The sequence below is a fragment of the Camarhynchus parvulus genome, chromosome 14, assembly GCF_901933205.1.
Source record: "Camarhynchus parvulus chromosome 14, STF_HiC, whole genome shotgun sequence".
In the NCBI taxonomy this organism is placed as follows: Eukaryota; Metazoa; Chordata; class Aves; order Passeriformes; family Thraupidae; genus Camarhynchus; species Camarhynchus parvulus.
The window spans coordinates 2,801,414-2,814,762 of NC_044584.1; the positions used below are offsets into that span (position 1 = coordinate 2,801,414).

At 55.6% G+C, this 13,349-nt stretch overlaps 1 protein-coding gene across 1 annotated transcript in view; it reads left to right on the plus strand.

Annotated features, from left to right (window-relative positions):
* The first annotated feature begins 234 nt into the window (after window positions 1-234).
* The window catches only part of LOC115909321 (ankyrin repeat and fibronectin type-III domain-containing protein 1-like), a 192,523-nt gene continuing 179,408 nt past the window's right edge, over window positions 235-13,349 (plus strand). Inside the window, 1 exon segment of the mRNA XM_030958540.1 lies at window positions 235-362. Coding sequence (XP_030814400.1) covers window positions 277-362 — 86 coding nt within the window. The 5' untranslated portion in view covers window positions 235-276.

Consider the following 13,349-nt stretch of genomic DNA (forward strand, 5'->3'; position numbering starts at 1 on the left):
TTTCCTCCGGGAGAGCCGCTGCCGTCCCTTTTCCCATAGCAGGGAAACAAGAGTTTGTGCTTTTCTGCCTCCCCTTCTCTGATCTCCCCCTCGGCTGCTTCCCGCTGCCTCCTGCCGGCCCCCTCTGCTCTCCCCGTCTCCTCCGCTCTGCTCCGACTCCTCTGACCTCCTTTGACGTGTTGCATTTCACCGTGCTCGGTAACGGGGAGCCGATGGCAGATAAGAGGGGTGACAGTGTTCCGGGCTCTCGCTGCGCCGCCCGGAGCCAGCCGACGGATGCTCTGCCCTCGGCACAAACCCAGCGATTCGGGGACGCGCCCTGGAGCCCTCCCGGCTGCGGCGGAGCCCATCGGAGGGAGAAGGTGGGAGCCGGGGGAGGGTGGCTGTGCGGAGCAGTGCGGGAGCAGCTGCATTTCCCCAGCTGCGAGAGGGGAGCAGCCTCGCTCTCCCTCCCTGCGTGTGCCAGGGAGGACAAGGTGCCCGGGGACCGTGTCCCTGCCCGGTGGAGGTGCCGGAGGGATCCCCCATGGCCGCGGGGCCCCCCGAGCGTGGCCAGCCCCCTGCTTTGTGTGCAGGTCTGCGGCGGCTGGCTCCGTTAGCCGGCATGCATGTCAGCGCCCGGAACGGGGAGCAGGGAGTGGGGATGGCGCAAACGAATGATCCCCCCCGAACAGCGCGGGCGGGGACGGTGACGGGGACGGTGACTCTGCCGGTCACACGCAGCCGGCGGGGGCGGCTGCCCGGGTGTCCCTGGGCCGTGCTCCGCGGGGCGCACCCGGCTGCTCAGGCATTTAATTCCAAGGGGAAAGCTGAGCCAGAGTCTACAGGAAAAGAAATAAGGGAGGAGGGAAGTGGAGGTCAGAAAGGGCTTTCGGCAGCTGATGGCCGTCCCTGGGTCCCTGGTGGCAAGGGGGCTGCTTGCAGGGTATGGCGCTAAGCAGGGAAATAACAATGAATGCAGGTTGTTTATTTTTTAACATGGCATCCACACCAGAGGGATAAAAGAGTGTTCAGGGAGCCTGGGGCTCTGCCAGCTGGGTTACCACCAGTTTTCCTTGCTGTTTCCTCTCTTGGCGTGGCTGGGAGTTGCCATCAGACACCCCTTCCCCTGGATGTGCTTCACTGACTTGATCTGGCTTTGCTCCGTGGGGCTGGAGCAAGGTTTGGGTGGTTTTTTCTGAAGCCCTTGTTTTTTCTCCGCCCAGCTGGCGTCAGGCGCCGAGGATGCAGAGACAAGGGCTCCTGACTAGGGGAGGGCTGGCAGGAGGATTTCCCTTCGGGTTCTCAGCATCCCTGTGTCTGCTGTCTGCTGCGGAAAGGCTTTGTGCTGGAGCACGGGGAGCAGAGCTCACAGGTGACCTCTAACTGGATCAGCCTTGCTTGCTTTAAATGCCTGTCCCTCTCCTCGGGCTCAGGTGTTTGGTGACAGGCTGGAAAGTCATGGTAGGTAGGTGCTGCTGGCAGCTGAGGGTGCCTACTGCTCTGGAAAACAGGGAGGAAGGAAAACTCATGGACTCTGAATAGCCTTGGGAAGACCAAGCGGGGATCTTCTCCACGCTGTAAGAACAGACCCTTTGGAAATTCATCTGAACATCTGATTTCTTGGAGTTTCTCATCACCTCTGAGATCAAACCTCATCCCCTTCCTCATCCAAGGGCCACCAGAGCCACCCTGGGTCCCCTCCTCAGAGGGCAGCTCCTCCACCTGCCCAGTGCCACTCGCCGTGGGGGCTTGCAGACCTGTGCCAGTGCTACCGAGGGACCCTTTCCAGTTGAGCACTTTCAATTTTTCCTCTTCCTCCTTCACTCAGCTCTGCAGCATCACTTGAAATACACGTTAAGCCGCCAGCTGCCCTGAGCTGCGACCTGCGCTTGGCTCAGGGAGACAGGACTTAGCACCCTTCAGATCTGAGGGCTCGCTGGAGCACGCTGTGGACTGTCCAAGTAACTGGTGGTGGCTGAACTCCTCCTGCCCTGCGCTGGGTCCCTCCTGGGGCTGAGGGCTGGCGGAGCGCACAGGGCCGCGGGCACAGCTGGGCTGTAGCATGCACGAGCGTGCAGAGGGACGCAGGGACATCGGCGGGAGCCATGGCTTCATTTGGGAAGCTGACGGAGTATTTCAGCCTGAGGAAGTCGAGGCCGGAGCTGCGCTCCAGGCGCTGGGGCCGGCGGAGCGGGAGCTGTTGCTGTAGTGTCACCGAGTGCAGGTACGGGGTGGCAGTGACCCACCTGTCCCGTGTGTGCCCGGGAGCTGTGGGATGGCATGTGCAGTCCTCGGTGCTTTGCCTTCTGTTTACCTCTCTTGGGGCTGGGAGGGGGCTGGGAGCAAGCCGAGGGCCCTGGGAGCATCACCCCGTTCCTGTCTGGGGCTCCCACACAGCTCTTCACTGTGGGATGTCTCTGGCAGGCTCTGTGCCCTGGCATCTGTCTCCCTGCCCAGGGCATGTCCCAGGTGTTGGTGGCACATCTTGGGTGTCTCATGGCACATGCACCTGTGCCTGTCCTCCTCTGCCTGGTGCTCTCTGGTGTGCCACTGCACTGTCCCCTCATCAGAGGAACAAGGTCATTGCACTGAAATTGCCCTTCCCTCCACCCGCCCCGTGCAAAGGTCCTTCTACAGGGGCAGCAAGAAGTGGCTTTTCAGGTGAAGTGGAATCTGTGTGTATGAGGTGCTGATGCAGCCTCCTGTCATGTTGGAAGGGTCTGGGCAGTGGAGAGGGGAGCTCTTCTGGGCAGACAGACACACGGCTCATCGGCAGCTTGTTTGGGGTATGGACTGATGAGTGGATCACAGTGGCGATGGGGAAGGTGGCCTTTGGGCTGACTGGAAATTCTCTAGGAGCATGTGAGTGCTCAGAGTTGTGTTGGGGGGGTTGCACACATCTTTGTTGTGCATGTAAACACAGTTACTGCAATTAAGAAAATTGCTCTGTGCCTGGGTGGCTTCTCCTTGGATGTTTTGTGCAGCATGTAGGACAGAGCTAGCATTCAGTGCTGCTCTGGGCTCTTCCCCGTTTGTGTGGGCTCAGCCTGAGCAGTGTGTCCCCAGATCTGCTGACCTGCAGTCGGTGCCTCCCTGCTGCTGTGGGGTGTAGGTGTGTGTAGGGGACATACAGGGCAAAAAATAACAATGAGGCATTCACTTACCTTCCTCCCTGGCTGCTGAGCACTTTGTAAGGGTAATTAAATATCTACAGATTCAAATGAAGTTGGAGCCCCTCCTGGTGCTGCCTGTGCTGCTGCTGAGGCAGTGAGGTGTGCACAGCCGCCGCTGCCTCCCCTCTTCCTCGGTGGCTGGAGAGGAGTCGCCTCTTCCCCACTCACGTTTCTCTGGAAACATTCCTGGCAGAGCCAGCAGCTTTGTTCTGCTCCTTTTTGGTGTTGTGGAAAGAAACCCTGGTTTCTGCCCTCCGGTTTTTGCTGTCCTGCTGTGGAGCTGGGTGTGAGGAAGGTCTGTTGTCCAGGTGTTGCTGGGCACAGGGCGTGCCTGGGGTTTGCTGTGTGCAGCCAAGCGTGTGCCAATGCCTAGCCCAAGGGAGAGGAGGAGGTGCCACCCCCATGCACAGGGTGCTGCTGTCCTGAACCTTGGGGTTTGGGGTGAGTTGGGTGGTTTCCTCTGCAATGGGAGATGTCGTGGTGCCTTCCTGGCTCTGGGACGTGAGCCACACAGAAGTGGCACTGATGGTGTGTAGCTCATGTACCGAATATTCCTGGGGATGCTGGCTATGGATGTGGGACTCTGAGCAGCCTGCTCTGGTGGAAGGCATCCTTGCCCATGGCAGGGAATGGAACAGGATGAGCTTTAAGTTCCCTTCAGCCCAAATCATTCTGGGTCTGAGTTGTCCCCTCATGCAGGACTGTGGCTCACTGTGCATCAGATGTGGCCACCAAGGCCATTGCCCATCAGGCCTTAGTGCCCTGTGGGGCTGGTGGACCCCTTTCCCCAAGCACAGATCCTGTGTGTGCCCGGCTGCTCTGCTGTGGCCAAGCTCGAGTTGCACGGAGCTGTGCTCTGCTTGTTTTGCCCTCTGGGCCATGCAGCTGCTCCAGGGCAGCTCCTCTGGGCTGGATGTGAGTGTGTGGACAGATTTCCTGGTGTCCCTGACCCTCACAGTGACAGGGCTCAAGTGCACCTGTGGATACCGAGCCCATTCCCTTGATTGCCGCGGTTGATTATGAAAGTAAAACTAAGTGTTGATTGAGTGTGGGATGCTTTGAAATCAGTGTCACTTGTCACCCCAGCTGCTTGAGCTTCTGCCTGTTCCTCACTGCCCCCCCAATGTCTGTACCTTGAGAAGCCCCAGGAAATCTCCATGGCTGAGATCCAAAAGCCAACACAATGCAGCTGCTGCAATGTCTGGCCCTGCCCCTGCTCTAGATGGTGCTTCTTCCATCTCTGCTGATCAGCTTTTTGCTTTTACTTCATTTTTTCACTCTGTTGTGAGCAAGTGAAGCATGGAGATAAGATCCTCAGCTCCCGCGTTTCCACACGCATGGAGATGTCAGAGGTCCTGCAGCCCAGGTTCAGCAGGGTGATGTCTAACAGCCCTGCCCTGGTCTTGCTCAGGGCAGCCAGGTTCCCACCACGCTTCCCAAGGCAGCATAATCCCCTGGGACCACAGGGAACAGACGTAGGCAGATACTCAGTCGAGAGCTTGCACTAACTGGAGTTATTAAATTCTAAATATAGTGGTCCCACGCATTCTCATAGGACCTAGCAGAAATCAGCAGGTGTGCAGTTACGGTTTTAAATAATATTCCTGCATTTTTAAACTACGCCTCCAGATAAGGCAACATGAGTGAGCTGGGATGAGTAAGTCTGCTGGGCTTGAGAATTTGTGAGCTCAGACTTGTGCGCAGAAGTGGAGCCCGACAGGAGATCACCTCACCCGAGGTGCTTTTGGGCAGAGGCGCTGCTTGCAGGAGCTCCTCAGCCCCTGCCCCCTGCTCTGCCCCCAGCTGTGGCACAGAGTGTGTCCTGATTTGTCCCTTGGTGTTGTGTCAGCTGGAGGCTCTGAGCCCTGAGCCCTGTGCTGCAGGAGGGGCTGTGGCACCGCTGCCTGCTGTTATTAAACCAATCACCTGCACAGTTGTCCCTGGGGCTGGGAGGCCCCAGGTGTGACAAACCAGGGGATCAGAGTGTCTCCTGTGCTGCTGTGCTGGGACAGGGGCTGGCAGTGTGAGTGAACACCCCAGCCAAGCCCAGCCCAGCCCCGGGGAGCAGCTGATTTATTTGCAGCAACTTTTTTTTCCATCTAGCAGGGGCAGTGATGGATGAACAAGAAACTCCAGGTGACGGGCTTGGAGCAGAACTGCTCCATGAGGGATGAGAGCCCGGGGCATGGCAGGGATATGAGGATTTGTCTGCAGAACTGGGTGCAGGTGCCTGTGGGAGAGCACAGGAGGAGCTCGGGGTGCTTGCTGAGGTCTGGGGGGTTGTTCTTTGTGTTATTTTGTGGTGCCAGCCTTGAGGTGCTTGTGCCCAGCTCTGTGTGTTGTCTGGAAGGGCACAGAGGCTCCGCTCTGGGATGGAGGAGAAATGGAAGGGAAAGGCAAGTTATACTAATTAGCTCTTCTTTTAGTGAGCTGTTTGTAAACCGTAAGGTCTGGAGAACTGATTTTGGATTCCGGCAGCTTTTGCAAAGTGGATGAGAACATCAGTGTTGTCTTGTTGTGCTGTCACCGGGCTGGGAGAACGGCCCTGCCCGCTGTGAATGAGCCAGGGGGGCTCCAGGGTGGGCTGGCACTCTCGGGAACATGATGGCCCTTCCCAGGCTGCTGTTGGCTGCCAGGGCTGCTTAGCAGTGAGCCAGGCTGGGAGAGCACTGGGCTGGGACCTGGGGCCTGCATGGATTCAAGGAGCACAGGGGTCCCATGTCAGAGTTAATGCGGGTGGGGGAATTTCTCAAGGACACTCCTGGAGCTGCTCTCAGTCTGGGTGCAATGCAGGAAAGCAGAACTGCCCGAGAAGGCCAGTTCTATCACCACAGAGGTGACCTGCAACAGTAATTAATTAATTTAAAAATCATTAAAAATTCCAATTGAAAGTCATTAAGAATCTCAAGTCCCATCCAGAGGTGGCTTTTGAGACAAATTTCTTCTCTAGGCAGGGATTTGGGGACTGATTCAGGGGCTTTCACTGCTGGCCCAGGACTGTTCTGAGATAGATCCGTTCCCTGGCTTCAGGAAGTTCTGTTCCCTCTTTGACCTCTCCCCTTCTCCGTGGCCCCCAGAGCCCCACAGGGTCCCCACAGAAGGGCTTTGATGAGCTCCTCGGGAGATCACTGCCTAGTTATGGAAAAGAAGATGTTCAGGGTGTGGGAATAGAGTGGGAAATTTGTGCCAGGGTTTGGATCCTGCATTCTGCTTCTAGGGGCATCTTCAGCCCTGGGAGGCAGCAGAGCTGACAGCCCCAAAAACCTGAGGGTGAAGACCTTACATCCTCAGTGGGCTCCAGGAGAGGGGCTTGGGGTGGCCTGTGGTGGAAGCCAGAGAAGCTCGGCGTGGCAAAGGTGGGGGGAGAGGAGTTTGGCTGTGCTGGGCCTGTGGGGTGGCAGCTTTAGGGTTCTGCTGCCTTTTTCCTCTCAGTACCTGAGCTGGAAGTTGGTGTTAATTAACAATAAATTAGATTATGTAAGAATTAAATTATGTAAAAATTCCAACTTGCTGGGCCTGTTTTTGCCCCTGTCATTAGATGATCTCCAGCTGAAGAAGGGGTGCTTGAGGTCATCTTTGCACTCCTGGGGGCTGAGGTGGGTCCAGGTGTTCCTGTTGCTCCCAGGCTCAGAGCCTGTCCCAAGCCTTGTGGGGAGCTGGACCAAGGAGCTGCTTTTTGCCATGGGGAGCTGTTCCCTCCTCTCCTTAAGGGATCTGTTCCACACTGATATCCTGATTCATGTCCTCGCTGTGCAGTGTGATGGGCTTTGAGGTGGGGAGGGGTAGTGGGGAATGTTTTCCTGGCACGATTGTGCTTAGTTGTTTTTGGGTGCTTAAAAATACTTCCTCGGCTCTGACAGCACGTCTGTGCTCAAGAACACGATTGTGGTGGGGGACAGGAGGAACTGGCAAGTTTTGGGGCTGGGAAATTGCACTGATGGAACAGCTCCTGTGTTAGCAGCACACAGCATGAGACAGGTAGGGATGGCATGTAAAGGTGCCCAAAGGGGCAGCTCTGAGGGGCTGTCCTACATGGCTGAGAGTTTGACTGACTTTTCCTACTTTGTTTTTGGCACATTTTGAACAAAACCTTTCTGCTTCCAAATGACACGTCCATATGGAAGGATATCTGCATTTTAAAGGAGAAAACTAGCAAGGAACTTGGAAGTGTTTTGGGTTAAATGGAAGGTTTCCACTTGGAATTAGTCAATAAAATGTTTGTGACACTTATACGCCAAACTTCCCAGCATTCACACCTCCCTTGCCTGCTGAGATGCCAGCAAGAAAATGTGTGTGGCTGCATGGATTCCCATTTTTTGCTGCAACAGATCATTATAACCTGTTAACAGGTCCATGGCCACTGCATGGAAGTGGGCAGGGCTGGTAGTCCTAAATCCAGTGCTGGTGACTCAGCCCGTGCCTGCTTCACAGAGGTGCTGAGCATCCATTAATCCTCTTAACTGGAACAGGCAGCCCAGCACTTTTGCAGCTTGGCTGGGCAAGAATGAGGCAAAGAGCTGCAGGAGCTGGAGCTGGCTGGAGCTGGAAACTTCAGCCTCATTCAGCTGGAGGTTGGGAATGTGGTGGCAGGTTTTGGGGTGCCTGAGGCTGCACAGGGCTTGTATGGGGCTGTCTTCAAGGGCAACCTCTGTGCTCTTGGGTGAGGCTTGTTTGGAATGATGCTCCAAAGACTGCAGCCCCTCTGTCATGGAGACAGGCTGAGAGCTGGAGAAGAGAAGGCTCTGAGGAGACCTTAGAGCCCCTTCCAGTGCCTAAAAGGGGATTATAAAAAGAGGGAGAGCGACTTTTTACAGACAGTGTAGACAGTGACAGGACAAGGGGGAATGGTTTTAAACTACAAGAGGGGAGATTTAGATTAGATATTAGATTAGATATTGGGAAGAAATTGTTCCCTGTGAGGGTGAGGAGGCCCTGGCACAGAACAGCTGTGGCTGCCCCTGGATCCCTGGCAGTGCCCAAGGCCAGGTTGGACAGGACTCCCCACCCTGGGACAGTGGAAGGTGTCCCTGCCCATGGCACGGGATGGGATGAGATGGACTTTAAGGTCCTTCCCAACCCAATCCATTCCATGATTCTGTGCTGTTTCCCACCTGCCCTGTGTGGTTGTGCCTGGCAGGGTCACTTGTGCCCTTCAGCTCACACAGGTGCCCCATCTCTCTTGGTGCTGCTGTCGTTGTGGCTGCAGGACTGAGCCTTCCTCCCCTCTGCTCTGAGCCAGCCTCTCCCCAGGCTGTGTCCCCGGTGTCTCATGACAATGACAAGCTGTCAGACGTGCACAGCTGTGAGCAGAGTGGCAGTGCCACGGGAGGAAATGACATTTAGCTTTTGTTGCTTGGTTGAGCTCCCTGGGTTTTGTATATTAAACCTAAAGAAGCCTTTTGGCTTTGTTCTCCCTCCTGTTTGCAGCACCGTGCCTGGGATCTGGCAGGAAGGGGCTTGGGGAGCAGCATGGAGAAAGAATCTGTCTCCCCAAGGAGCCTCTCCACCAAACCTTGACTTATCCTGGTTCTCTGTGGTTTCTGTGCTCTGGGGGAGCCCTGGCTGCATTCCCAGTTCCAGCCCCCACTGATGTGGTCTCAGTTCCACAGAGCTCCTGCTCTCGCTCTGGGCTGTGGCTCTGTCCCCTCCTGTGCTGTTGGGGTGCAGGGGGAGGTGATGTGGACAGAGCCAGGGAAGCTCGGGGCCTCTGCCTCCTCCTGCTGCTCAAAAACCTGCTCCCAGGGCTGTGTGCAGAGGGATGTTTGAGATCTGTCCCATAAAAGTGCATGTACATGTGGCCTGGGAGCTGGTGGTCTTGGATCTGACAGACTTGAAAGCACATCTGAGCCCTCAGGGTCATCTTTTGGGGTTTGGGGCCATGTTTTAGGTAAAGACAAGACCTACACCTGCTGTTTCCCTTTCTGCCTGGCTTCCAGTTTCCTTTGAAGACTAATCTTTGGGACAGGAGGTGAGCTTGGGAGCTGCCTAGTTTCTGCACAAGCTGAAGCTCATCTTTGCCTGGATTAGGCAGAAAAAGATGAATGGGCATCCTTTCTTTTGGAGTGGTAGTTGGATGGGTAGTGGGAGGAAGGGAATGAAACTGGTATGAAGGGGAATTACAGACGGAGCGTGACTGCAGAGCTGGCTCCTCCAGCAGAAAGCCTTGGCCTCTGAGTCACACTTTGCTCGAAAGGCTCTTGGGTTCCTAATTCCCACTGCTTTGGCACTGAGTCACAGCTGGCTGGGGGCGCAGGTAGGAAACACAAGCAGCAGCAATCCACAGTGATTCCAGACAGCAGTGGGAATGTTAACAGCTTCTGGGGAAGTGGTGGCTGCACGGGGAAGATTCCCAATGGGGTTGTTCCTGGTGCCCTTCTCTGCCTGTTCCTGACTGTGCAGGGCAGTCTCTGGCGAGTGGGAGGACACCTGTGAGCCCCCAGGGTGCAAGGGGACACTGGGCAGCCCGGGTCCTGGCTGGGGTGGCAGGGGCGGCTCTGTCTGCTCCAGGTGGGGGTGGGATTTGGGGGGCCCTGCCAGGCACAGGGCAGCTGGGGCGTGCTGCCTGCCCCACAACACCTGGGAAATGTCCCTCTGCATCGGATGGAAGTGTCACAGCTGTGAGTGCCTGTGGGATGGTGGCAGAGCCTGGGAGCAGGGAGGACATGCCACTGGGATTTGGAGGCGTCTGGGCACAGAATATCCGCTGTCCATCCCCTGGGGCAGGAGCCCAGCACTCTCCTGCAGGGAGGTTTGGGTGGGTTATGTCCTTCAAACAGCCCCTTGGTGGGGGAAGAGCCCCCCTAGGAGGAGAGGGCTGCTCTGGGCAGAGCACCCAGGTGATGCTGTCCTGCAGGAGGTGGGCTGAGCCAGCTCTGGGAGAGCTGGGGAGGAGGGAGAGGGGATAGATCAACAAAAGAGATTTTCTCTAGACCCAGGAAGAAGCATTTCAAAGAGGAAAGGAAAAAAGGACGCTACTATTGGGAATATTTCAAATGGGAAAACTAGAATACTTACTTCAATAATTAAAACATTTTTCCCCCACAAAAATTCTATGCTTTTTCCTGTAGGAATAGTTGGCAATTATACAAATTAATGCAAGATATTTTTAGTTTGCAGTTTTGGATTTTTCGATGGAAAGAATGCAGACAGGAATGAGCAGCTCCTCCTGGTCCCCTGGCTGCAGCAGCCCCTGGCATGGGGGGAGCAGAGCAGAGCCCCCACCCGAGGCAGCCTCTGGGTGTGGGTGCTGCTGCCTGGAGCATCCACGTGCTTCCACAGGTGTTTGGAAGCCACTGGAGCTGGCACTGGTTCCTGTTGGCTGCTTGGATGCTCCGGTCCCCTGCTGCCTGCCCTGCGTGCAGGATTTGTGTGGCTGTCTCTGGTACATCTATGTTTTGGCTGCAAATCCATGTTTGTAGAAAAACTGGAAAGCTCCAGTGCATTTTTATGTTGCTTTAAAGAACAAAGAGATAAAATTTATCACAGAACCCCAGGATGGTTTGGGCTGGAATGGAGATTTCAGCTCACCTCGTTCCAACCCCGTGGGCAGGGACACCTTCCACTATCCCATCCAAGCTGGCCTTGGACACTTCCAGGGATGGGGCAGGCACAAGTTCTTCACTGGGAGATTGGGAGGCTCTTCCAGCTGGGATTTTAGGGGATGTTTTTCCTGCAGCAGGGATGTGTTTCCCTGGCAGAACCTGGCTCTGCAGGTGCTGAGCTGCAGCTGCTCACAGGAGTGGCAGGGTCCCCATCCCTGGAAGCATTGAGAAATGTGTGGATGTGGCACTTGAGGACGTGAAAAAAGGAGGTGGTGCTGGGTTGGTTGTTGCATTTTATAACCTTAGAGGTCTTTTCCAACCTTGATGATTCTGTGATTCTCCAGACAGCCTGGCAGCTGAAGCTGTGCCAGGGTTCTTGGCTGGAAATAGGAGGTTTTGGGGCTCTGCTTCCTTGCACGCCCAGCCCAGCTCTGTGGGTCAGTTCCTGCTGTGCAGTGGGGCCCTGGGGCTGCCTGGGACCCAGACCTGATTCTGCCCTGGAGGAATCTTGTCCCCGAGTGCTGCTGCCCAGGCTGGGCTTCCTCTGGGCTGTTTTGTGGCTGTTTGCTCCTGTTCTTCCTCCCAAGACAGATAAAATTCACTATCCCAGCCATGAGCAGCTACTGGGCTTTTCCAGAGCTCTGCTCCCAGCTCCCCTCAACCCCCATTACTCCTGCACTGAAAACTCTCTTTTTAAGGAATTTTTACTGTGGTACACTGGGAGCATAACAATCTTTTTCTGTTCAATGAGCTTGTCTCTCTGACCATGGTGGTGACCTGCCTCTTGTGCTTCAGAGGAAATGAAAACCAGCCTAAGGCTCTGGTTGAAAGGTGGTGCTCAGGGAGGGTTTAAAACGACAGCATGCCCATGATTGATTAAAAATCTGCTTTTTGACCAAAACATATACAAATAATTATTTTTGCTAGGGATTAATAGTCAGAGATGGATCAGCTTGGCCCCTGTTCATCTCCAGTGCTGGAAAACCTGGTCATGCTGCAGAAATTATAGGATTTCAAGCAAACCAAGTAGCTCCACCAGCTGCCTGGAGTGTCTTCCTGTGCTGGAGCACATAAAATTCAGGCCTGAAGCATCTCCCCTGTGGTTGTCAGGAGCAGCAGTATCCTTTCCAAGATGATCTCAGCAGCTTTTTGTTTCCTCTGTCGTGTGACTTGGATTTTGAAGCAACAGGGGAGAGCAGCCCTGTGTCATGAGACTGGGAACAGGACCAGGAGCTGGGGGGTTGTGGTGCAGGAGCATCTTGGCTCCAGTCCCGCTCCAGGGATTCTCTTGGGAATGCAGGGCTGAGGGAGGGGGGCAGGAGGTGGCTGCTGGAGGTGGCTGTGATGCTGAACCCCTCCACATCCTCCCTGAAAGGTGTTTGTAAATGCACAGGAGGCAGTTCTGTTATTTATCTTGTAAATTAGCCAACCCTTCACCGTCTGAGCTGGATGTTTGTCATCCATTACTTGTGCTTCATTAGCTTTTGTCTCCAAAATGTTTCAGAGGAGACAGGAGATACATAAACACCACAGAAGAAAAGCCAGGAGCTGGGGCATGATCTGTGGCAGGTCTGGTGAAGCTGAGGAGTGGGAGGCGTTTGCTGTGGCCTTGGCAGGTCCCTGGAGTGACCAGTGACCAGGAGTGACCAGGTGACAGGAGTGACCAGTGACCAGGTCATAGGAGTGACCAGTGACCAGGAGTGACCAGGTGACAGGAGTGATCAGTGACTAGGTCACAGGAGTGACCAGTGACAGGGTCACTGAAGTGACTGGTGACCAGATCACCTGGCTCCTGCCGGGGTGGCTCTGGGGTTCCATCCTTCCCAGCCAGCAGCTGCTTCTGGGGCTGCTCCCTCTGCCTGGTGCTGTGTTCCCAGCCATGCTCTGCTGTGTCTCTCCTGCCTCGGGGCTGGCCAGGCACTGCTGTGTCCCTGGGAGTCACGTCCTGCTCGTGAGCTGACTGTCAGCCTGGAAGGAGCTTCCTTCTGCATCTCAAACACCCTTCTTTGTAAGCCTCAGAGCTACTCTGTCTGGAGAGTGATCCCTGAACCTCTTGTGGAGCATCCCAGATGCCTTTGGCCATCCTGTCTGCTTCATTTGGATGGCATAGCCTGGCTATAAGCACGAGGACCCTGGCACAGTCACCGCACTGGTCCCTGAGGATGCAGGTCACGCTCTGGAGCTGCCAGGAGGGAGGATGCTCATCTGCTCCACTGTTGTGCTGGGATTAATTTCACCTTTGTCTGCCATCTCTCCCCATTTATCAGAGAGAACTCAGTGAGCAGGATAAATGTTCATGTTCCATGAATATTCCCACTTCTTTCTCTGGCCCTAGGGAATTTTTGTCTTTGTGGACTTTTTGTTGTGCAGGTGCAGCTCCAGCAGGTCTGAGCTGGGCTCTGCCAGAGCCTTCCCCAGGGCCTGGTCCCTGCTCTGCCCCTGTTAGTGGGGTGTGATCAGGGCAGCAGGAGGGCAGGGAGTGCACAGGGCTCCTCTCACTGCAGGATGTGGAGGGGATGGTCTGGTGGCACCACAGGGACAGAGGGTGACAGAGAAGGCAGGGTGGCCACCAGCAAGGGCCCCGTGGGGTGCTCCTGGGCTGGGGAGTAGAGGGAGCATCGCCCTGGCTGGGGATGTCGTTCACTGCCTGAAA